The sequence below is a fragment of the Festucalex cinctus genome, chromosome 2 (genome assembly GCF_051991245.1).
Source record: "Festucalex cinctus isolate MCC-2025b chromosome 2, RoL_Fcin_1.0, whole genome shotgun sequence".
Classification (NCBI taxonomy): domain Eukaryota; kingdom Metazoa; phylum Chordata; class Actinopteri; order Syngnathiformes; family Syngnathidae; genus Festucalex; species Festucalex cinctus.
This window is the reverse complement of record NC_135412.1, coordinates 36,101,801-36,127,563: the sequence shown is the minus strand read 5'-3', so window position 1 is coordinate 36,127,563 and position 25,763 is coordinate 36,101,801. Positions and strand designations below refer to the sequence as shown.

The window sequence follows — 25,763 nt, the reverse complement described above, 5'->3', positions numbered from 1 at the left end:
ATGGAGAGACAAGCGGTGGGAGCCCAAACCACAGACTTAGCAAGGACCACCTGCAGGCCCAACGGTGGAGTCCGACACGAACTGCAAGCACCACCAGAGGCCATCTTCTTTCGCAAAGTTCTTTTCCTTCGGATATAGATAGCAGAAAGATGGCAGTGAAACATGTCAGCCTACTGTAAGGTATGGCACGACGAGACAGTCCTCCAATTAATACGACCATATGGGTTGTTTTGAAATGTGCTAAATTACAACCAAGTGTTATGTAGCTTAGCGACCTCTATCGGCCGTGGGACTCAAACCCGGGTAGTGTCGGAAGACGAGTGTCTATCTGGCTGATCTAACAGGCCAGTAATTACTGTATTTATGTGTGGACTATGTGTTTTGTAACGTCAACCATACTACAACTGAGCCTCTTACTAACCCCAACCATTAGTGTCCCATGTAAAGACGTAACGTGTACATCCTCACTGAAAGTCTAATCCTAACTGCATCCATTAGTCCCGGTGACGACGAACTGACATACATGGCAATTCTAAAAAACACTAAAATAATTGCGGCTCAGTCAGATAGACATTTGTCTTTCGAACAGACGACCCAGGTTCAGGTTCCATTAACTCCACTTCACTTCACTATTTTTTTTCACTATTTACATGGCCGATTGAGGTTTTATACAAGTTAGTCGTATTTTGGTGCATGTTGTTGGGAGGACTTGTTGGGTGCGACCTATGTAATATAATTAGGATTACGCGGCCTACGTTTATACGTAATAAAAAGTACATTTATGCATTTTTTTTTTGCATCATATTGAAATTAATAGTGGGATTTTTTAAAGCAAATTGATTATTAGTTCACTACTAGATGGCACTAAATAATACACACCGTCTCTTTAAAAAGTGGGAGGCATTTTATATATCAAAAGTACTAGTTGTGCCAGTACTACTACTTGGTATCGTTGACTAGTCAAGAGTTGAGTACTCGTATTGTTATGATTCTTAAAAAAAAAAAAAAAAAAGTGGTATCAAACATGGCTATTAAAAACTGTTTTCCTCCTCCACTCTAGAGATGTGGTGTCTCTGTAAAGACAAATGCGGGCCTCACCCCAAATTAGATGACCCCATGCGATTACAATCAACCAACCCAAGCACATAAACAGTCGCTGAGATGCAGATGAACTTGTATAGTGGCGTTGTGTCCAGTCATTCTACTCCCATTATTTTTGTTTTAAATTACGGTTTGACTTCACGTGATTTACTTAAACACATTTTCTGTACGTATCATGAGTTATTTGTGGCATATGATGAATGATTTATGTTAACACTGTACCACTAATAGACCTCCAGTACTCTGTGTTCATAAAGCTTTGATACTGTGCGGAAGCAACATGCAAAAGATAGGAAAATGAACATTTCGCTTCGGACCACATATTAGAGAAGGTAAAGATGAAGTGTACCCGACTGAGCTGTTATCTTCATTTTATTAGCCTCCGCTGCTGCGCTCAAAGCTTAGTTTGCTGCCTGCATTCTAATGAGAGCGAAAACGAGACAGGAGGGGGTGGAGGGGATTGTGTAACGGGCTGTTATGTAAGGCAATGTGCACGCCGTTCTCTCTGTGCAAGACGCACAGCAAGCGAGGAGGGAGCATTGTTCTCCTCACTTAAAAACATCATACCCCCATTATGGCAGCGCGTCTAATAATGGCATGATGAGGATAAATTGTTTGGGAGGTGAGGGGGGCACGGACCCCTGGCTTGTGTTAGATTAAAACCTGACTATAAAGTGGCATTGAAGAGGTTTTGCCGGGTAATTAAAGTCGATAAAATGTTATTGCTTTCACCCTCAGCGCACTTCCTGATGCTTGGGGATGAACTGTCATGAACATTGGCTGGATACCTCAAAAGAGGAAAAATGCTAAGCCGGGGACATAGACAGCACAGCTGAGATGATTAAGTTGTGTTTGTCAGGGGTTGATTTATTTCAGGAAGGCTCGCACCAAAATAATTGCCACTTTTGTCCATTCATGCAGCAACTAATAGGCCAGCCCTCAAAATTCAGACAATAGAAAACAGACTCGTTTAACAAGTACAAAAATTATATATTTGCTGTAGGAAAATTACAGCACACATATCACAGCCACGGATTCATGAGTAGATGACCTTCACGCAGAAAGTCTCCTCCGTCTTCTCCTCCAGGTTGTTCACGTAGACCAGAATCTCCGCTGAACCTGCACTCTGGCTGGGGGCGAAGCGCAGGCCGATGGTGTAACTCTCTCCCCCATCAAGCTGACCAGCAAACACAACAAACAATGCCTTGATCAAATGCTCTCTCTCCGAAGAGGAAATAAAACCTACGTTGCTCCCTTAACATGCAAGCAACCCATTGTTGGCAGGATGTAAGAATTCAAACGCCTCGTGATGAGTTTAAAGACAACATATCATTCGGAGGTGGATTGAAACGGAGCAAATAACTTTGCAGCTACACAATATTGCAATGTGTCATTCCAATTAGGCAAATCAACGTTACAATATGAGAGCTGACAAGTGCTCAGTCCAAATTTGATAAATTATATATAATTAAAAAGTATCTGTACACATTTTAATCAATCAACTACTGGTACTCTAATCTCTAAATCAATTTACTAGTCAATTTGTTAAGACAATTTGTACAGCTATGCCCCCATTTGAGTGGGAACATTTTGGGGAAACTATGTTCTGGTCCCAGCATGGTCCACAAAATGTTTGGATGACCTATCACCACATTTTTGTCATTAAGTACATTTACAGAAAGAGTTGGTCTCATCCAAATCCTGGTATAAATGTTATTCTGTATGAATGATACACTCATCAGCTTCTTCCAAGTCTTAGCAGAAGAGTGGAAGGTGTTATAGTGGCAATTGGACTAACCCGACTTTTCTTCCATTTTCACCATCGGGAGAGTTGTAAAGACCACATGAACCGAACCAATAATGTCTTTTAAGAACAATCACACTTAAAAGCAGAAAACTCTATGTGAAAAAAAAAGGACCAATGACAATAGTCACTTCAACATAAAAAAGTCAGTTGCTCTCGTAAGTAGAAAGATGATTGAACATTATAGACTCACTAGCTCGGTATTGGTAGGTACTGGGTATCGATCAGATTAGGTTTATGAATCTGTCCATTCAGTTGGACTCAAAAAAGACACAATCATGCAGAGATACCTTGATTTATGAATTACATTTATTATGTGACCAACCTTGTAAATAAACTTTACTCACAAAGCAGGTAGGTTTTTCCCATTGAAATGAATTGAAACGTCATTCATCCGTCCAGGCTCATCAAAAACAAACACATTTTTGTTAGGTTTTTAAAAATTTAGCAGCGTGTTGCATTATGAATTAAGAGTTAGGTTCAACAACAGGTAGAAGGAATTAGTTTCTGAAACATCAGAACGATAAAAACATCTGAAAAACCTGATGTGCTAGAAAAAAAGTAAAGTGTTTGAAAACAGTGACAAAAATGCACTTAGGGACACATAAAGCCATCTCTGAATAAAATTTGCTGTTGACCTGTGCTATTGAATAAAGCATTTGACTAAATTCTATCCATCACTGGATATGGGGAAAATTAACAAGCAATTCATTGATACATGGGATGGGAAAATCTCTGAATGTTTTGAACTCCTGTCTGTCATACTAAAGCAGATCAACAGTAGCTGATAAGACTGACAATAAAACCTCTGTTGGATCAAAGGTGAATTCCCACGTTAAAAAAAAAAAAAAAAAAAAAAAAAAAAAAAAGCCCAAATATTTCTTAACAATCCACAAATCCCAGGGGAAAAAACATAACTATAAAACAAACAAATAATGCACTAGCAAGTACACTGCAGTAATGTAGTCTTTAAAATACTTTCTGGTCGTGTTGACAAACCAAATGAGCGACATTGCGGAGAGGAAATGTTGCATAAAACAAAGATTTATCCCTCCTCTGAGGCAATAAATACAAGACGCTGGCCCCAGAGAATTGTGCTGTATCCCGATGTTTAAGTCTGAGGAGCAGAAATAGAAAGTGCAGGCGGCAAAAGCAAGGACACAGTTATGCACTGACACTCCCTCAAACACACTGGAGAGATTCTCCGAGCAGAAAGTGCAACGTCGGTCCACACTTCCACAAAGTGTAATAAATGTGCTCGTGGGAAGCGCGCATTGGAGGGTCTAGCAGCAGTTTCCCACAGCTGGTTGGAGACGACTAGCAGCTCCACACTTCGACCTGTCATATCGCAACATGGTCGCCTCACACAGTGGCCGGCTGCCTTCCTCTCCGAGGCTCCATGTGCTCGCGTGTGTGTGTCTGGGGTAAGTGTAGCAGTAAAGCGGTACACATCGTCCACTAAGCACTAGCCTGAAATAAAAAGCAGGAAGAAAATCTCCCCTTGTGTTTGTAAGGATGCTTGTTACAATATAACTCAAAAGCTATTTAACAGCTTTCTAAGGAACTTTTCTGGTTGGCTGCAACACGGGCCAAGGAAGTAAATATTATACACTTTTGGTGTGCATCCAAAAACAGTTAAGTTGCACAAACATTTGGATTTAATTGAATTTCAAAGCAACATTTCCCACTGAGATAATTTGTATTTTGAATAATTTGTTACAGAACCTACCAGTGTAATATCAATATGTTCAAAATAATAAAACACTCTTTTAAGGGAACCCTTATTGTTTATCAATGATAGAAGTCCCAATCATATTTATTAGTATGACATTAAGATCACAATATAAGTTTAATTTCAAGTACATTAAACAAAATATTTCGTCCCCTGCCTGCCATTAGCTGGACTAGAGCCCAGAGTCAGCTGGCAGCTCACCTAAGCTGCGACCTTAACTCTTTGACCGCCAAAAACATATATTAACGATGAGTAAAATCACGATGTATGCCACCATAAACGTAAAATTACGTCACGAACGCTTTTTTTTTTTTTTTAAATCAAACAAAATTGAAATGCTGCCTGGTCAATGTATTGTGGAATCAAAAACACCCACTAACTATGGCCAGCAGATGGCAGCATTGTATCTCTTTTCAATGGGCTGCCGGTGTATGGAATTACAATGAAACATGACTGAATCTGATGAAATTGAAATTTTTCAAGGATGACGTGAATGATCAAAGCCTTTGTCACATTAAATCTAATTCACAGAGCGTCACTAAACAACAAAAAAAAAAAAATAGTCACTGTTGTGGAGAAAATGTATCGTTTCACAAAAAGCTTGTTTTCTCCTTATCTTTTCAATTTTCGCTCATTGTCACTCAAATGACCTATTTTCAAATGGTGATTACTAAAAAACAAAATAAAGTAGAAACATACTTTTTTTCCCCCCTCATGAAACAATGGAACGCAATCTTTCATTTGGAACCCACCATGTTTATGTAGTAAAAGCGCACAATATTCCATTTACCTCGAAAGATGAGTTAAAATGCTCGAAATCAGATGGCACTGTCGAGTTGTTTTTTGGATAACGTGTGGCAGTCAAAGAGTTAATGAGGATAAGCATTTGAGAAGATGTAAGGAAGGACAGGTTTAGGAGCCTTGAGGCCGCCATGTTTGTGCCACACCGCATTGGCTGCGCTGAGAAATTAGCCCTGAGTCGCCGGCTGCGCGTATCAGTATAATGCCACACTGTGGTGGAGATTGTGAGTCAAAAAGAAAGCATGAGGAGGGAGCTGTGGGTGATTTCTCATGGACGTAAACAACTTCCCAGAGAGCGACAACCGTGTTCTCGCCATGCAATTTACACATTTGATCAATCACAGCTTCTAAAAGAGACTGCAGGTGCTTCAGGATAGAGGGGAAAAAAAGTGAATAGCCAGACGCTATGCTCACAATTTTCCGTCAACTAAAGTGTAAATGCCCCCAGGTAGCAAGTGCGACGCCCACTAAATGACAAAAGTAGGAGTTTCCACTTACTCTTTGCTATCACATTTCGAAAGTATACTTGTTAGCTGAAATTGTCTGTCGGTGTGAAAGTGAGTGTGAATGGTTGATTGTCTACTCGACAGAGTATGTGTGATAGCAACCTGTTAAGGTGTACCAAACCTCTTGCCCAAAGTCAGCTGTGATAAGATTCCGCAAACCTTGTGAGGACTAGTGATGGGACATTGTGATTTGTTAGGAATGTGGCAGAATTGATCATTTGAAAATATGGTAATACTTTATAATAACTATCCGTTATAAGTAGTTCATAGATCATTAGTTGATTGTTAATTAATGAGTTGTTAATGACTTATTAAATGTTTGTTAACTGTTTGTTAAGGATTTATACTTGTGACTATAAACAGTTAATATGTCATTATTAAACTGTTAGTTATTGAGTTATAAATGACTTGTTAACTGTATATCAATCATTTGTAACTATATATCATAAATTAGTAAGACTAAGTTAACAAACTATTAGTAAATTACTTACAAATGACTTGTTAAGTATCAGTTAATAGTTTATATCTGTTATTAGGACGTTATTCTAAAGTGGTAGCTATTCCTCATTTATTAACTGTTATTAAATGAGGAACAGTTGCAACTTTACGATAATATCCCAATAGTATAAATTAGCTACTTACTAATATTTAACTTATATATTAGCTAATTCTTTACATAGTAGATGTTAACCATCTACTAATACCTATGAAACTTTGTCAACAACAAACAGGTGGAACAAGTTGAAAGTACAGAATTTGAAGGTGAAATTTAAAATATAAAATTACTATGCCTTACCATGCCTAAATATCAATTTTCCGTACCATTGAACTTTTTCCACTCATGTGCTCCTCTACAAAGTTTCACTGGTATAGTATTAGTAGATGGTTAACAAACTATTAACAACTGCTGTAAAGAAGTGAGTTAATCTACTACTTAAATATTAGTTATTACTCTATTTATGTTATTGGGACGTTATTCTAAAGTTGCAACTACTCCACGTTTACTAACACGTAATAAATGAGGAATAGTGGCAACTTTATAATAACGTCCCAATAACCTATACAAACTATGAAGTAATACTTAACAAGTCATTCGTAAGTAATTTTCTAATAGCTTGTTAACGATGTATTACTAATTTATAAAATATAGTTATGAATAATTACTATACAGTTAGCAAGTCGTTTAGAGCTCAATAACTAACAGTTTAATAATAACATTTTTACTATTTATAGACATCATTTTAAAACCTTAACAAACAGTTAACAAACATTTAATAAGTCATTAATAACTCATTAATTAACAGTTTACTAATGGTCTATTAACTAGTTATGACGGGTAGTTATTATAAAGTGTTACCGAAAATATAAACACTTGCAGAGTCTTATAGAAATAAAGTTTTGCATATTGATATTAACTGATTCCTACCATATTAATTTATTGCTGATAATTACTGTGGTAATTATTTATTTCAGACGTGTATCAAACTGGTGCACACTCAATTAATTTCTATTATGTCCCATCTTAATATGTTTTCAAAACCTAATTAAATTGCCAGTCAACTAATATCCTGGAATTGTGTTCAGCATTAAAGGTTCCATTTTAGCATCCACCAGAGTCTAATAGTAAAGCTAAATGTCTTTCTTGCTTTAGTCATGGTCTCTTCAATAACATTGTTTCCTTACTAGGTTCCAATAATAATAATAATAATAATAATAATAATAATAATAATAATAATAATAATTATACTGTATATGCATGTAGTTTGTTTTCACCTTCTGCCATCCCATGTGCCCAATTTATCGACTTTCCAGCAATGTAATTTCCTTCATTGTTGATTCTTCTTCCCAGTGGTTCAATCAATCCTGCTCTATTCTGTATTATAGCATTCGACAGATAAATGGGTCTATTTGTAGGATTTATATCCCCCAAAAAGCTTATCAGTATTGATCTCTATTGCTCTTTCCCTCCTGAAAATGTGTTTTATTATTACAAGTCATATGAAAAAGGAAGCAAAGTGTCCCCACAATTGCTAAACTCTGCTGGCAGGCTTAATGCTTTATTAGACACCTGGAGCGTTGCTAACAATATGAAATAAAACAAAAATCCCACCTCCCTCCCTCAGGCTAATTGATGCAGTGTGGTCCTGGACAGGAGCAGCACTGCGCCTTAATAGTTGATGTGGAAAAAGACTCCCAATGCATCTGACTGGTTTTATTGTTAATAGGTTTTGTCATTTGTTTTTCCCTTTTATCACATCTCATCAAAGGAGCTGCAATAACGGCAATGACTCCTACTTGTGTGTGACTCAAAAAGGCTTTACTCATTTTCCTTCATAATGAGAGTATAATTATTTGTTCGCTGGCTTGTGTTTTTCTGCAGACTCAAAATGAGAAAAAAAAGAGCAGAGCTGTCATATACCTGTACAATGCTGCTCACAAATACTACACCGAGGTGGCCAGTAAAAATTCGCTTGACTTCATCAGCAGTTGTCGACCATGTCTTTATTAAAGTTCTGTTTTTAAAACATAAATAGATATCAGCAATGATCAACTATTGAAATCATTCATCCATCCAACTCTCCATTTCTTATAGCACTTTTGCTATTCAGGGTGGGGGGGATCTGAAAACTCAGTCCCTCAAGAGACAATCAACCACACTCACTTTCACAAGTGGGAACTGAACCTGTGCTGCCTGCCCCCAAGTCATGGAAGTGAGTTATTACGTTAAAAAATACGTACGGAATTATTTAAGATTGAAGGGTAATTATGCATCACAATTGGGAGGAGGGAGGTTTAAAGAAGAAACAAGATTTTGTAAGGTGGAAAGTCTCAAGAGAGCTCACCTCAAAGTTGTAACGAATGCTTGACTGCATGGATGACATCACAGGGATTTTTCATGTGTCAGTTAAGTTCAAATTTTGACATTTTTACGTTGTTAACTTAATGCTTTCCCCCCCCAAAAAAATCCTGTACAGTTGAAGTTTATATAATGCTGGTAGCCTGACCTTGGAATGGATTGATTACATTTAAGGGAAAGTGCAAAAGATTGCATTACACCTTATATCCGATACTATAAAATTTGAAACACTTCAAAGGTTATAAACTGTTTGTTTGTTTTTATGGCGCATTTGCCCATTTTAGACTAGATTTGCCCGCCTTATCTCACCTGGAATTTATCCTCTTTGAATTGGAGTAAATCCGGATGGTCAGAATGGAGCAAGAAGGTGCGGCGGCTGGTGTAAGGGTTGGCATAGGTGATTTTTTTGGAGCTGCCACGACCACTGCTAACTGGGACGCACACTTCAAACGCCTGCATATACACACACAAACAATTTCACATGCCAATTTAATAAAACAGTCACAGTAAACTACTTTCATGTGCAGAGACCCAGAAAACCCTAATCAGCATGTAAACAAAACCTTCTACAACATTTTCTGTATTATTTATTTTAATCATGTTCTGTCATAACCTATGTTTGCTTTGTGTTTCTGGGATATTTATGAATATTTAAATATAAATGGTACACAGCATTTAAAATGCATTTTGACTAAACACATTCCAGAGTAAATCTTGTGTAAACCCGAAAGCTAACAACAGAGCTAAAGAATTCAATCTGGAAGACGTACATTGTGTCAGCCACTCAGCATGAGACCAAATCAGCTGACGAGGTCAAGATGTATTGTTTACTTGATGACAGGGTCAGTGCTTTTATGATGAAATCGAAGCGCATGCAAGGAAGAACGTGATTTGAATCAGTTCACCTTGGACAGCACAGGCCTGTGGACACTGAGGCACAGTAGCCAAGCGGTGACTAACTGCCTCTGATCCACATCCACCGCATTCACATACAGGAAGCGACTGCCTGCCCGCCACGGCTGCACCTTCAGCTGGAGCTCCTGCACTCCTGCGGGAGGCAACATGAAAGCACCTCCAGGGTTGACCTGTGGAGAAGGTAAAAAAGAAAAGAAAAGAAAACACTTTGCTAAGAAGGTGTTTGTTATTTTCCTAAGGTATTGCTCAATAATCAATAGCAAACAAATGGAAATGAGGGATTATTTTCTAGATTATTTTTGGTATGGTGCAAAATGAAATGTATTACAGTGAACCCAAACATAATGGTCATACTGCCTTCACAAATGTTTGTAGCATTTTTGATGGGAAAAGTCAACTTTTTGCTTTTTTTGGTGGTCTATCTTATGGCATCTTGAAAATATTTTAGAATGAGATCAGTAGTACATTCAAAAAAAAAACTATTGCTTTGCCACCAATTATACGGTCAATCTTTTTTTTGGGATGTCAATTACTTGATATTAATGAAAGCTGTAATTATTTATTATTAATGTATTCCATATTAATAACATTAAATTAAAGTTCTGTGACCATTAGGGGTGAAAATTAGCAAAAATGTTCCCAATAACATTCTAAAGAACATATTTTTTTCACACGTACAAATGGTGCACATTAGTGAGTACCAGTCCGCTAAATAATCAGTCGCATGGCTCCAGACTGCCCCTAAATGTTGGCATTTTGCAGCTAAAATTCGAGACAGTGCAACTAAACTTTCCATCAAACCACACGTGTGACCAATAAATATGCTGATTTTTTATTTTTTTTTTGGAAATTCTGGAATATTTTTGGATAGTCCTAAATACTAAACACATGTTCTACTTAATAATTGTCATTTCATTATTATTGAAAAAAGAACATGGAATAAGGGGCAAATAAAGTATTATAAAAAGTAATTATTGTTAAATATTTACTAATTAACATTTTGCTGTACATACGAATATAATACCAAAAAGGTATGCATTCTCTCACTCACAGTCCATGACTGCATTCCATACCCATAATTAAAACAATTTAAATGCTTAAGTCAAGTAAAAAATAAATACATTAATTAAGTACCGTATTTTCCACACTAAAAGGCGCACCCTCAATGTATGACATATTTTCAAACTGTTTCCATATATAAGGCGCACCGCACTATAAGGCGCACCACATTAAAAGACGCACATTCAATGAATGACATATTTTGCAAATTTTTCCATATATAAGGCGCTACAGTTAGAGGGTGGGGTTACGTTATGCATACATTAGATGGTGCTGTACTAAAGGGAATGTCAACAAAACAGTCAGATAGGTCAGTCAAACTTTATTAATAGATTACAAACCAGCTTTCTGACAACTCCTTTAACTCCCAAAATGAATAAACAGCTGTTTTATTATTTTCTCTGAGGTAAAGTATTAGTATTAGCTAGCAAACCAAGATGGCGGGATCTTCTGCGCATGCGCGTCAACGATCGTGCAGGGTCACCGATAGCGTCTTGATAGCGAGACCTGTTGCGGCTCAGTATTGATCCACATATAAGGCGCACTGGGTTATAAGGCGCAGGGTCAGCTTTTGAAAAAAATGAAGGCTTTTAGGTGCGCCTTATAGTGAGGAAAATACGGTAATAATAATAATAATAATTATAATAATGATAATATTATTAATAATAATAATAATAATAATAATAATAATAATAATAATAATAATACCTGGACACTACTTGCAGGTACTTCTTTGCCTGTGTCAGTGTGTTTTTGCACCTGCATAAAACACTGCTTGTCTGTAAATCATTCATAGCAAGTATGGTAGAAACCGGCATCCTAGAATAGGCAATGAAGATTCCTTGTTGTCACCGAATCTATTGAAGTCTTCAGCATGTGCTTGAACAAAACCTTGTGCAATTTCGGCCTGATTTCTCTCTAAACGTTTCCAATGAAGCAGAAATTGTTAAAATGAATAAATAAATAACAGCCCATGTTTTGTTGAATGTCAGTAAAGTTGATTTCTTTGCAGTCCAAAAAGACTTTCTCACAATATTGTTTGTCTCTAGATAATATTTTGTCTAAGAGTCCGCTATCTTGTTTTGTAGTTTATTGATGTATTTTTATTTTATTTTGCTACATGATCACTGATAGCGCTTCCCATTGGTCAACACAGATATTGCCATCATGATTGGCTAGGTGGGGTAGTTAATTTATAAAACGGAATATGACATGTCAAATAATATGCGCATTTCCAGCGTGCGAAAAGCCACAATAGTAAAGTTATACTTTTTCCAATATTTTGATAAAGGTTTGACTCCCACTCCTTGACTGGGTCACGAAACAACACAATAAAGCCAAAGGGGCCACAGACTATAACCGGAAAGCTACGATTGAGCTAAAGCTGTATCTGGATCAATAATTTCTTCTGGGTCCGTCCATCCATCCATTTTCAACCACTTACCCTGTTCAGGGTCATAAGTAAGTTGGAGCCTATCCCAGGTGACTTTTTTTTTTTTTAACTGAAATGTGTTACACCGTGGACTGGTCGGAAGTCAATAAAAGGTCACACAACCGACCATTTATTCCCATACCCAATGTACTCCCATGTACAATTCAGAGTACAGTATATGTGGTCCACATGCACACAGTACATTTTGGTTAACCAGGTTAGATTTGACGACAATACAATTTGAAATGTACATTAGATATTCCGTATTAAATCTTATTTGGGTTGACATTGAAGTGTCTGACTTTGCATAGTTTGCAACCCTAACCCCCCACTTTGCAAGTTTTTGTTAGATGAAAAACATCTAATTGCGATCTAAGCATGTGAAATGACAGTTTACTTATTAATTTGCTCCAAAATGCAGATCTGCATTAAAACTGGTTGGACATTGCATCTTCTAGATCTGCATATGAATGCATACTAATTGAGTGAATTAGATTTGATTTGAAAGAATATATCAACAATACAAATGGAAAATATTAAAGTGTCTACATTTTATAATGTCATTAATGTGCACATACCTTGCAAAGATTTAACAACAGGATCCTTGGGGGAATATGCGTCACAACATTTTCAGGCAAACATGAAGTTGCAGGTAAACAAACAAAACAAAAAAAATGTACTTATTAAAACATAAGCCATTTGGAGGTGTTAAAAATCAATCAATTAATGAGTAAGTGAAAGGAAGGGCAAAAAAAGAGGCGAGAGAAAGAGTGAGAAGGGTGAGTAATCAGTGAGAAGAAAAATAAGGAGAGACAGCAGGATGCGAGAATGAGAATTACTGCATAGCAGGGTTTTTTTTTTTTTTAATCTGTTGAGAAAAGCAAAACTATTCTCTGGCGGTGAGCTTTATCCTGTTTTATAAGACTCCTCCAATACGTTCCGCAGCGACTCAACCTGCTGAGAGTCACATCAAAGCAGCCACTGTGATGCATATACTGGAATCTTTTAAAAATACATCTGTCGTTTTTTTTTGTTTTTTTTCCAGGCCGTACCCTATTTCTTCAAGGAAAATACATCCTGTATCACTATGCATGCATGATTATGCAATCACCTGACTTTATTTTTAACAAGCAATACATATTTCTTTATGCTTGGAGTGAGAAACACTGGCTTATCTAAACCAAGCAGTAGTACTACATACCATGATGCAAAAGACTGCTTATTCTGTCAAACCACACAAAAAGCATGTATCTCCATAAAGGTCAATATATCTTCAATGGACCTAACACATGATTTTTGAATGTGGGAGGAAGTGAGAGCACCCAGAGAAAACCCACACGAGCACGGCATGAACATGCACAACAAACACAAGAGAACCTGAGCCAAGAGTAGGTTGAGGACCTCTCAACTATCAGGCAGACATGCTACCCACTTTTTCACCATGTTTAGAAACATTGTATTTTTGTGAGTATGTCAGTGTGGTCAGGAAATGTTTAAGAATGTTCTACCAAGTTCAGACTTGCAGGGTAGACTGCTCAACTTCTTGCACTATGAATACTGATGATATTTTCAGCATCAGGAAATTCCACAATCGACTACATTTCTACATAATTAGACCAAAATGTGTTTGATGAGATGAAACCCAAGAAAGAGACAACACCAACACTGGCAGCGTGATGATGCTCTGTCTATTAATGAGCAGCTGCCATCCAAAAGTGCAGCAATGCATGCCAGTCGCTTCATGCTTCATACACTCCATCTGCCTCAAAAATATTTCTTGAGAGACCATCCGCTTGATGAGAGCAGGTATGCATGTCTACTCAAAGATATGAAGGCTTTTGGCACAGTAGGCACGGCAAGGCAACTTTATTTATATAGCACATTTCATCATATGCTCGACAACGCAATGTGCAGCACACAACTAAACGCACAACACCTCAAATGATTTACAACAGCTTAAGACAATTCAAAGGTAATGAGTACAAAAGTAGCTGGTTAAAATGACTAAAAGAATGTGCATTGACAACATTTAAACATAATTAACTCATTTGCTCCCCAAAAAAGTATGTTCTAGTTTAAATGTTGTAAGTGTCCCAAAGACGTTTTTAATTATTTTATTTATTTATTTTTATAATAGATCATACAGAAGGCTTTGTTGCAGCGTCTCAACTGCAAAGAATGGTTGAAGAATCAGTAGGTATTACACAAATAGCCAGCAAGTGGCAGTAGAGTAAAGGACATCAACCAGCACCATGTTGAAAAAAAGCTCAATTACTCACAATAGATTTGTGAATAATGATGAAACAGCTATATTCTAATGCTAATTGTTGCAAAACAGAAACAGAAATATATATTTTTTTCCTTATGAAAGAAAAGACTTTAATATTTCTTTTGGTAAGTTCCATGTTTTTATAGCAATAGAACTAGCGCTATCAAAAGATTAACATTTTTAATCTGATTAATCACACTTTTTAATTTTGATTAATCACGATTAATCAGCTAAATTACTTGCGTATTCGCGTAATATAAAATAAATACAAAATACCGTAATATTTTGACATTAACGCATTTTATCACCTGAATGTCATTTGCAAACATTGATTAAATGCATGTACGCAATTGCATGCATGCGTGTATTGCTTGAAACGTAACAGGCATCATATCAATTGGGTGCAATTCAGCAATTATTAATTAAACGCAAATTACTTTTGTTTTATCTAAAGTCGCGTCGGGGTGTTTTTTTAAAGGGAAATTTACCACCAAGCACACCAACTGGAGTCACCCCGCTAATTTTGGAACAACAGGGGTAGGAAATGCCGTGCATTGACCTAATCACTCACCTGCTCAGCCTTCAAAGTAACATCTGTGGTTACGTTCAAGGCTCAAGTGCGGTCAAAAAAAATAGTGCGATTAATCTGCGTTAATATGTGATTAATGCAACATTTTTCTGTGATTAATTAATCTATTAACGCTTTAACTTTGACAGCCCTAAATAGAACACGATATTCTGTGGACCTTGCAAAAGCAGTCAAAATCCAGTAAAACAGCCGAGTGAAGTGGATTGCTTCTGTGAAAACGGCTGGGAGTCAATGAGTTAAAATAATAATAATAATAATCATAAAAAATAAAGACATTTAAAAGCAAGGAAAGGAAAGAAATAAAAAGTTTTCTGAAATTACTAAAAGACTGTATTGTTAGATTGATTTTTAAAATGCTTAATAAATCTTAATCAAAGGTATCTTGCGTGCAGCATAACAACTAAATGCCGCTTCACCATGTTTGTTTGGAAACCTGGGCTCCAATAACTGACCCGAGTCTTCAAACCTCAGTGCCCTACTGGGTTTAACAAAATAAAATTGAATTAAATTGCATGATTTCTTATTGAATTTATTCTTATTGCACAATGCAGTTGGTATCTATGTTGGTTAGTGAATTAGGGCTAGTTTTAATACCGCAAACGAGTTTTGTTATATAGTTAACAGACCACAAAGGCGGTCATGAAACCCCAAACAAATATTGGTTTGTAATCACAAATCTCTATTTAACATCTGACTAATAGGAGGTCTTCTAGGTTACCGAGTTCAACATTGAGCTTTAATAATGTTTTCATTTGTAGTTTTCCATCTAGCGCTAGCTAGATTGACATGACTGCGCGGCTGCTGTAAGTCAGGATTACAGGCAGAGAACCCAATGTACTGAACATAATAAACTGGGACCCGAATCAAATGAGAGTGGTAGTGTAACTTTTTAGGTACTAAATTTATAAACTGGCGCTGTACCTCAATCTCCTGGGGATGTGATGAGAAACACTTGACCTTGCGAGCAGCCTGCCTCCCCCTCAGCACTAGTGATTGACAACTCCGTTGGCCAGTGATACAGCTGACATCCACCCTCTCCATGAAATGCACGTAAATCTGCCAGATCTGCGAAGGGGCAGCCATCCACTTCTCACTATGGAGAGAAAACATCATCAGGAACAAATACAGCAAAACAAAGCAATCCCACCACTCCCCCACCCCTCGGAGACATCAAGAGGTCAAAGATGAGGGAGGCTGATCTACGGATGCACTTGCATTTTAATGATCAGCCGATACCGCCACCAGAATCACCATCTTCATCGTCATCATCATTATCATCATCATCATCCTCCTACTGCTGGGACGAAGGGAATTCAAGTCTCAGCGGCTTGAGCTGAGACTGAGAGCTGTGAGTGGGAGGTGATGTAGTCACATACTCAGCACTGCTCCGTGACTGCAGCACTTAAAGAGCATTCAGAAACATTTGGAAGCTGCTGGAAGTCATTCGGGAATTTTGTCACTGCAAGGCCAAGAACGTCCCTTTTGTCCAAATTTTCCCGCCAGGCAAAATCCATGTGAAATACACTGCATGGGGTGCTTATTTATTGGGCAAATGTTTCAGCACACAAAGCAGTAAAAGCCAATTGTACAGATTAAACAGCAGAAAGTCATTATAAGTAAGTCTCTATACTGTATGTGATATAACTTATGTCACAACATTTGCTCGCCTGCACATATTAATAAACAAAAACTGGGAAATAAATGGTCCTTGAAAACCACAGTAGCCCACCAGGCACCCACCGCTAATTCATAGCTGCCTATGATAACCGGCAACAAGGTCATTTGAAATGAAATCTTGTCGGTCAATGGGTGTTAAGAATCAAAATGAATTAACGAGATGAGATTAGTTTTTGTTCATGATAAAATCCAAGGTAATATTTAAAACATATTTCAAAGCCAAACTCAAAACATATTAGTTCTGTCATAGTCCCCATTCATCTTGTTTTTTCATCGAGTTTCCTGTGTTCTCATTTGTGTATTTATTTTTTTTTAACCTTTCACCTTTGATTGTTTTGTGTCCTTGTGTGCTTGAAAAGGCATCGTTATTTTAAACACCAAATGTGAACATAGTTCAAATACATTGTGATCTCCACTCAAAAGACATCAATGATATATGAAAAAGCAGCTATACATCCTCTCTAAGATATTAGTAATTTATAGGGGTGTTAAAAAAAAAAAATCGATTCGGCGATATATCGCGATACTACATCGCGCGATTCTCGAATCGATTCAATAATCGGCAGAATCGATTTTTTTTTTTTTTTTTTTTTTTTTTTAGGATTCACACCTTGAGCATGGAAGAATGTTATATGAACGGCACATTAAGCCTTAATATTTTTATTTTAATGCTGTTCAAACATGAAACAGATTACAACCTCTATAAGACTGAAATTTCAGATAAATAAATAATACATTTTCATATAAATCTTACACTCTACAAGCTTACTGATTAGTATTTTCTAAATATGAATGAAAAAAAATCGCAACAATCGACTTATAAATTCGTATCGGGATTAATCGGTATCGAATCGTGACCATTCGTATCGGGATTAATCGGTATCGAATCGAATCGTGACCTGTGAATCGTGATACGAATCGAATCGTCAGGTACTAGGCAATTCACACCCCTAGTAATTTATTAACACCATACCACAATTGCAAACATACAGTGGAAACAATGAAATTGAGCACTGCTGTCGTTTTCAAAGCTGCTTATACAGGACATAGATTAAAATAGACACTCTTCAGTATTATATATATTTACATTTATGTTACACCATTACACTTAGATCATTTAAATCAATTTTTCCTTATTAGGCTTCGGGCAATACTCCTTAAGGAAACTTTTTTATTTTTTTTTTTTAAATCTGAATTTGAATGAATTATCTTTGCTATATTGTGGAGCTGTTGCTTAATGTGGCCACCACAAGAATACTTACGTGAAAACCATCACAAAGAACATTTTGATGATGGGACTCGGACTTCCAGGTACCTTCAAGTACACATCCTGAGGCTCTCCTGGCTCCTAGTCACAGAGTAAAAATAATAAATGGGTAAAAGCAAGGGAAAAATAAGGGAGCAGAAATTACCATAAAAACAGACAAGCATGTTAAAAGCATTCAGCTAAAGACTCGAGCCTTCTTTGTGCTTCAAAAAAGGTACTCGACTCATTATAAAGAATGCTGGAATAGCACTCTGCCCCGAAACAAAGGATGGTGCTGAAGCTATCACTTTAGTAATTAATCCCCTGCTTACATTAATGTGGGCTGAGACATTTATATATTGTGCGAAGGAAGTCATTCTCTCACCAGCATCCGAGTCTGACAGATGATGTTTGGGTCACTGCAGCGTACAGAAACTTGAGTCTCGGCAGTCGTGCCTCCAACTGCTTCAAGCATAAAAGATTGTTTTCAAAACACATTAATGTACAAGTGGATCATCAGATTCAGAATCAACTTTATTGACTAAGTATGTGAAAACACACAAGGAATTTGTCTCCAGTAGTTGGAGTCACTCTAGTCTATCGCAAAAGTACTTAACAGGAGTATGTAGTATATAGAGCAGTTATGTGCTTCGACTTGCATTGCATCCATTATTTCTCAGAGGATCTTGAGAAAAATCTAACGCACAATCTATTGACTCAAACATACATTTCCTGTGCAATGTTTTTTTTTATTTAAAAAAAAAAATACATTTACAAAAGGACACTGTCCTTTAAGACTAATGCCTGAATAACGATTTATGTTGTTGTACAAAAATTACATACTGCTGGTTGCTTTTTTTCTTTGGATTGTGAAGTAATGCAGATTTCAAGTTCAAATTCTTCAAAGTGCAGTCATGAAGTTAAAATATATGACTGAAAATTACTTAAACATTTCAAGGGCATTCATCAAAATAATCCCCAAAAATGATGATAAAAATATGTAAATGAAAATAGTCAACCATCCTAACTACAGATGTACATTTTGAGGACTTTTACACGTGAATTTGTCGATTTAACTACACATAAAATCAGTCATGTTTTAGTGTCTTAAAGTGAAGTGTGCAGTATCCATTTTGAACACGGACTTGTTACTATAGATGTTTCCTTCTCCAATAAAGGGCTACATAAACCGCAATGACTTGAAAATTGCTACTGTAAAAAGTAATACATTAGGAAGTGTGCAGTATATAATCTATGCTACCAGAGAGTGTGTGCCATGGTGGCAAGCGGATGGCCTTCTTGAGGAAACTGAGCTCTGGGTGGTAAAGTCGGAACGTTTGGTCGACAATGTGAGGCGATGGCTCCACCATCACCTGGCAGATGGCTATTGGGTCACCATTTTCTGCTTTGAATGAAACCTGGGAAGAGAAGGTCAGGTAAGTTAGCTCCGATACATGATTTTAAAAAAATCTTTTCATTGTTTTTATGCTGCTATGAAGGAGATTTGAATTGTGTCACTTCAGAAGAATGAAAATTAGTTAAACCGTAACTTAAACCACATTGTGTAAATCCAGCCTCAGTAGCTGTGTGTCATAATTAATCTATTAGTCACCCACAGACTGTTCTACGAACCACGGCGGAACACGTTAAATATACTGGTTTTGGGGAGGCCCTTTATTTCCACCGGATGACAGATTTAAACCCAAATGTGACATTCCGCATTTTGGTTGACTCTCAAACTGACAGAAATGGATTTACCGCCAAACAGCAGCTGTGCAAATGATTGATGTATCAGATTTGCAGGCCTGTGCTGACCATATGTGGCTATGGGGATGTTCTGACTGACAGTGGGATCAAAGCTGGCATCCTGACAGTCTGTCAATTTGAACAGGACACATATTTGACTCACACCTGACCTTGTTCACCTCGACAGGCTTCAGGTTTGTTTTGGCAGGTTCTAAATACACCAAACAAAACATACATACAAAAAATGCATTTAAAAAAAAATGTAAAATCCAAATAAATATGTTATTGATTCAAATGAGTACAGATTTCTAAAACAACTGGTTTATTCTATTATATTTTTTTTGTGGAGATGGCTGCTGATTGGTACATCAGATGAATATTGGTTCTTTTTAAGACTTTAGTGTCTCATGAAAAAGGCTAAAATGTATGCCCATGCCTAATGAGAGCAGGATAAAATACAAGTTCCACTGGAATCTCATGTAGCAGAAATAATTTTTGCTGACAGCAGTAAGATGATGCGTCTGCAGAGTAAATTACATCACAAGAAGATTAAAACAGCACGTTCTTATCTCGAGTTCATCCAATAGAAATTTACAGTATTGACATTGTTTCTCAACTTCTTACGTATTATTAACGGTGTGTGAAATGGGAAAGTAACTTCAGCCATACTTAGCGTGCATGCTTCATTTAACTAGATTAGCCAGACGTGTCAAACTGTCCTCTTTTAGAGGCACTTTAACGCTTAAGCCTGACATTTCCAGTTGAAGATAAAAAAATGTAAAAAGTTCAGTAAGATAAACAAGATAAATGTGATTCCTAGCGTATAATTTTGCTCGACACCCTCACTTGTCTGGCTACTGTAACTTTTGGAATAGTTGGCACTTCAAAGCTGCAGGAGCGGCGGCGGCGAGGAGAGGAGGGCGGAGGCTACACACTGCAAGTTCCATCTTAGAAGACTTGCAGCTGAGAATAAAATCAGATAGGAGGTAAACATGATCCTCTACAGCGAGGAGATCCTCAGCACAATAGCACACACGCTTTACCTTGATGGTTTTGGCAGCAACTATATTGGACAGAATCTTCTTAGCCACATTCGAACTTTTGCTAGGAGGTAGAAAGCTCGGCCCCTGTGGAGGATATGATAAGACACAGGATGCTTATCAAAATTGATCATCTGTCAAGCCCAAACGAGAACGTCTAGGTCGGATATCTTGTATTTTGCACCTCAAGCCAGGAAAAAAAATGCAAATGATCACAAATAACAGATGAGAGCATGAGGATTTAATAGGACAGACTGTCCTTTTGGCAGTAACTAGTGTATGCCAGCACATTTACTAACTAAAGCCAGCTACGGCATCAGCGATGGTTAATATTTATTTAGCTTTAATAACATACGAGTGAATTTCTCACTTCTCACATCGAAAAGCCCAAAGGTCAAAATCAAATTAGGTACAATATGAGGTACACTTGCACGACTCAATACAATAGCTGCACCAAAAAAACTGCCTAGATGATAATAATGATCAGTTTTGATTCAAAATGTCACAGAGGTATTCATTTAATACTAGAAAGTACATTGGAACCTTTGGCACTGAACACGTTTGATTGGAAGGCACTCCTTTAAGCAACATTGTTGGTGTAAAAATGTATTGGGACTCATTGCAAGTAGTGACTGTCAACAATATGTTCTTGAACTAAGCATAACACATGAATACAATCCAGTGTTATAAAATCACATGCAGATAAGGAGTACTGACGTGTTTTACAAGAATAACGCCACAAATCTATTTCAGGAAACATTTGTTCTCAACTTTACCTGAGTCGTCATGTTCTGGTCGCACAGGAAGCTCTGGTACTTCAGCGGAATATGAACGCTCTCTTTAGGTCGGAGGTGAACCTTTGGCCCAAGAGCTCCTTCCTCCAAGTGAAACATGTTCTCCCTCAGTGAGGTAGGTGTTTTAGTAAGTTGTTTAAAGTACTGCCACTCTTTTGTTTTGGTGATGACACTAGATGGAGAGAATATTGCATACATGTAGCATTAAAACATGCTCATTAATGGTCAAATAAAAAGGCTATTGTCAAGATATTTTTGGCCAAATTGTTACAGAGAGCAGCTTTAAGGCTTTAAGGCCAGGAGCGCATTACCGCGTTTCTACCACTAGAGCCGGGAGCGCTCTCGCGCTGTTCTACTTTTATAGCTGGGAGAGCGGAAACGCCATTTTGTTTTGCTTTGACAAGTTCTTGGTTGCTTAATAAACGAGAGTGTGACGTGGGTCTCATAGCATGTCTTGAAATTTTATTTGAGCATTCATGGTTGATGCAGATTCGCGGGAGTTGAAATAAATGACGGCAATTGATGACGGCAAAGGGGACTTCGAATCAGTGTAACCAGTCGGCAGTGACATATTGTTAACCTATATGTGTTAAGGTCTGGGTTTTAGTTTGGGTTTTTCTTTGTAATGTTTTCCTTGTGTCTCTAGTTCTGTCAATGTCTTATGTCCACCGGTGCTCGTTTTCCCGTTCCCTTGTGTTTGTCCAATCAGCTCCCCAAGCCACTTGTGTAGTGTCCAGGTGTCTCTTGTTATCTCGTTAGCATGTGTATTTAGTTCCCTGCTTTCGTTCAGTCCTGGTCGAGTCTTTGTTGTTGTTGTCCTGTCGTCGCCACAGCTTGTTTCCCTGAGCCTCTGAGTCCTGCCCATTTAGGTTACATCTAGTAAGTTTAGTTCCCAGCTTTAGTTTGCACTTTGTATGTTCTTTTGCACTTTGTTTGTTTATGCGTTAAATTAAAATATGTTTAAGAGCACCCCTGCCACGGCTTTCTTTGCCTCCCTCCACTTGGGTCCACAATCTCCCGCAAACCCTAACAGAAAGACTCGACCAGCAATGGACCCGGAGGGGGCAATGGTGCAAATCCACCACAACAGCCTTTCTACGGAGGCTAAGTTAGATGACATCGTGCGGTGTCTTCTGCCAGGGATGCATGGATTCGCGCCCTCCAGTCTCTCCCTGATCCAGTCCTGGCGGCGCAAGGCCAGCGGCCGCCACCCGCACCAGCTTCAGTTCCGGCGGCACAAGGCCAGCGGCCGCCACCCGCTCCCGCTCCAGTTCCGGCGGCGCAAGGCCAGCGGCCGCCACCCGCTCCAGCTCCAGTTCCGGTGGCGCAAGGCCAGCGGCCGCCACCCGCACCAGCTCCAGTTCCGACGGTGCAAGGCCAGCGGCTGCCACCCGCCCCAGCTCCAGTTCCGGCGGCGCAAGGCCAGCGGCCGCCACCCGCACCAGCTCCAGTTCCGGCGGTGCAAGGCCAGCGGCCGCCACCCGCTCCCGCTCCAGTTCCGGCGGCGCAAGGCCAGCGGCCGCCACCCGCTCCAGCTCCAGTTCCGGCGGTGCAAGGCCAGCGGCCGCCACCCGCACCGGTTCCAGTTCCGGCGGCGCAAGGCCAGCGGCCGCCACCGGCTCCTGCGGCGCAAGGCCAGCGGCCACCATCCGCTTCAGCTCCTGCTCCTGCGGCGCAAGGCCAGCGGCCGCCATCCGCTTCAGCTCCTGCTCCGGCGGCGCGGGGCCAGCGGCCGCCACCAGCTCCTGCTCCGGCGGCGCAGGGCCAGCGGCCACCACCAGCTCCTGTTCCGGCGGCGCAGAGCCAGCGGCCTCCACCAGCTCCTGCTCGGGCGGCACAGGGCCAGAGGCCGCCACCAGCTCCTGCTCCGGCGGCGCAGGGCCAGCGGCCTCCACCAGCTCCTGCTCCGGCGGCGCAAGGCCAGTGGCCGCCACCAGTTCCAGTTCTGGCGGCGCACGTAATGCGGCCGCCACCCGAGCCTGTTACGGCGGCGCAGGAAAAGCGGCCGCCACCACCCGCACCAGTTCCGGTGGTGCTCATCTGGCGCCCAGGACGCCCTCCTGTTTGCCCCTGATGGTGGACAGCGTTCCCGCCTCCATGCCCCCCTCTGCCCGCCCTCGTTTTGGGTCTTGTTGTGTTTTTGGACATCTGGGATCTGTCTTTGGGGGAGGGGTACTGTTAGGGTCTGGGTTTTAGTTTGGGTTTTTCTTTGTAATGTTTTCCTTGTGTCTCTAGTTCTGTCAATGTCTTATGTCCACCGGTGCTCGTTTTCCCGTTCCCTTGTGTTTGTCCAATCAGCTCCCCAAGCCACTTGTGTAGTGTCCAGGTGTCTCTTGTTATCTCGTTAGTATGTGTATTTAGTTCCCTGCTTTCGTTCAGTCCTGGTCGAGTCTTTGTTGTTGTTGTCCTGTCGTCGCCACAGCTTGTTTCCCTGAGCCTCTGAGTCCTGCCCGTTTAGGTTACATCTAGTAAGTTTAGTTCCCAGCTTTAGTTTGCACTTTGTATGTTCTTTTGCACTTTGTTTGTTTATGCGTTAAATTAAAATATGTTTAAGAGCACCCCTGCCACGCCTTTCTTTGCCTCCCTCCACTTGGGTCCACAATCTCCCGCAAACCCTAACAATATGTTTGTAGATAATGAGGATACTGAACATTTGCTTTGTAACAGAATGGACGACAAATAATTCTCTGACGTTATTACAACTGCGCTCCAGTGTTGAAGGTAAATACCCGCAGATGCGACACAGTTGCTTGTTCAATTTTTAAAAATATATATTGAAGGTTTATAATAATAAACTGATGTAAGCTCTGAAATATTTTTGGAATTATGTTTCTATATGCTTCAGAAGCCGAGATTTCAATTATTTAGTAGGCATTGACAATATTGTTGAATTCCCAGGAAAACAGGTTTTCGAGGGTGATTTTAAAGTCACCCATAGGTTTTAGAGGCATGTTTTGCCAGCTGATTTAGGCCTCAAGTCCGAGAACAGCGCTAAACATTGCTTTAGAAAATCAACACGTCTGCTCAGACACCGCATTACTACTGCTGATTTTGGTGGATATCCTTCCCTTGTCAGGTTGCACTTGTTCTCTCACCAACATCATCCTTTTACAAAGTGTTGCAAGACTTGCAGAGTGAATCCTTTGATACTTGATGAAATAGGTCAGCGGAGGTTCTTTTTCTGTCTTTTTTGTTGACAATAGCAAAAGGTGAAGCAGTTAACAAACAATGGTAGAATAGATGATCCAGACCTATTGAGGTGCACAAATGTCTAGCGTGATATATTTTAATTAGGATAGTATGACATATGATAAATTAAAGCTTTGTATGATGATGGGTTCAACTCTAAAAATTGTTGGAACTTTGGCACATGTTTTTCACCATGTCTTGAAAGCAATACACCCATCAGGAGCGCAAGTATATTCTATCAAAGAAATGCTTCAAAGTTCTGCTCTCCACTTCAACCATAGACTAGACATCCTTATTTTATATGCCAAGATGATGATTTTAGATTTTTTTTTAATTATTGCCATTGCTGTGTTTGGAACGAAAATGTTACGCCTTTGTGTCTTGTAGATTCTCAGTCCAAAGGTAGGAAGAAAAGTGTAGAAAAAAAATGTCTGCGGGTACACAGAGCACAAAAAAAGAAGCTAATGAGAATGACACACACAGTGAGAGTGGAAAAAAGATTTAGTTTGCCAACAGCCATGGACTCTTCTTTCGAGATGAAGTGTGCAGAAAAATAATGGATCGTAAACGTGGTGACCAAAATGTCCCCCATGTCCATGAGGGGCCTCTGGGCTCTAAACGCTACAAATATCAAAGACATTGTTAGGCTGCTAAAGTTCCAAGTACTGTTGTGGCACAGAATTTCAGGTTGAGGGTCATGGCATCTATAGCACACAGATTTTCAAACGCCATTGATTATTCCCCCTACCCCAACCCCTTTTCTTTTGTCTGAGGTAACATAATTTGGATCACAAACATTTGGTAGATGGTCAATGACAGAACTAGTACTCCTAAAAGCTATAGGGAACAGACTGTATGTACTAATGCAAATGTCCTAACGGTCAACAGATTATTTTTGTTTGCCAATTTTCTGGGGCTAAATATAGAGTGATAGCCTACCACTCTTGCGGAATGAAAAAGAACCCCATTACTGAACTATTGACTATTTTAAACCTCCTGTTCCATT

General features: G+C 39.1%; 1 protein-coding gene across 3 annotated transcripts in view; it reads right to left on the bottom strand.

Annotated features, from left to right (window-relative positions):
* Positions 1–1,942: 1,942 nt before the first annotated feature.
* nphp4 (nephronophthisis 4) overlaps positions 1,943–25,763 on the bottom strand; it is a 154,916-nt gene continuing 131,095 nt past the window's right edge. For 2 of the 3 annotated variants that reach the window (XM_077514891.1, XM_077514893.1), the window contains 9 exons: positions 21,551–21,740; positions 20,778–20,861; positions 19,250–19,406; positions 18,374–18,453; positions 18,005–18,090; positions 15,987–16,158; positions 9,707–9,886; positions 9,111–9,254; positions 1,943–2,278 (listed from right to left, as the gene is read on the bottom strand). In XM_077514891.1, the coding sequence (XP_077371017.1) occupies positions 2,138–2,278; positions 9,111–9,254; positions 9,707–9,886; positions 15,987–16,158; positions 18,005–18,090; positions 18,374–18,453; positions 19,250–19,406; positions 20,778–20,861; positions 21,551–21,740 (1,234 nt within the window). In that variant the 3' untranslated portion in view covers positions 1,943–2,137. The remainder of the gene's footprint in view (positions 2,279–9,110; positions 9,255–9,706; positions 9,887–15,986; positions 16,159–18,004; positions 18,091–18,373; positions 18,454–19,249; positions 19,407–20,777; positions 20,862–21,550; positions 21,741–25,763) is intronic. The other variant, XM_077514892.1, reaches the window with a different exon arrangement.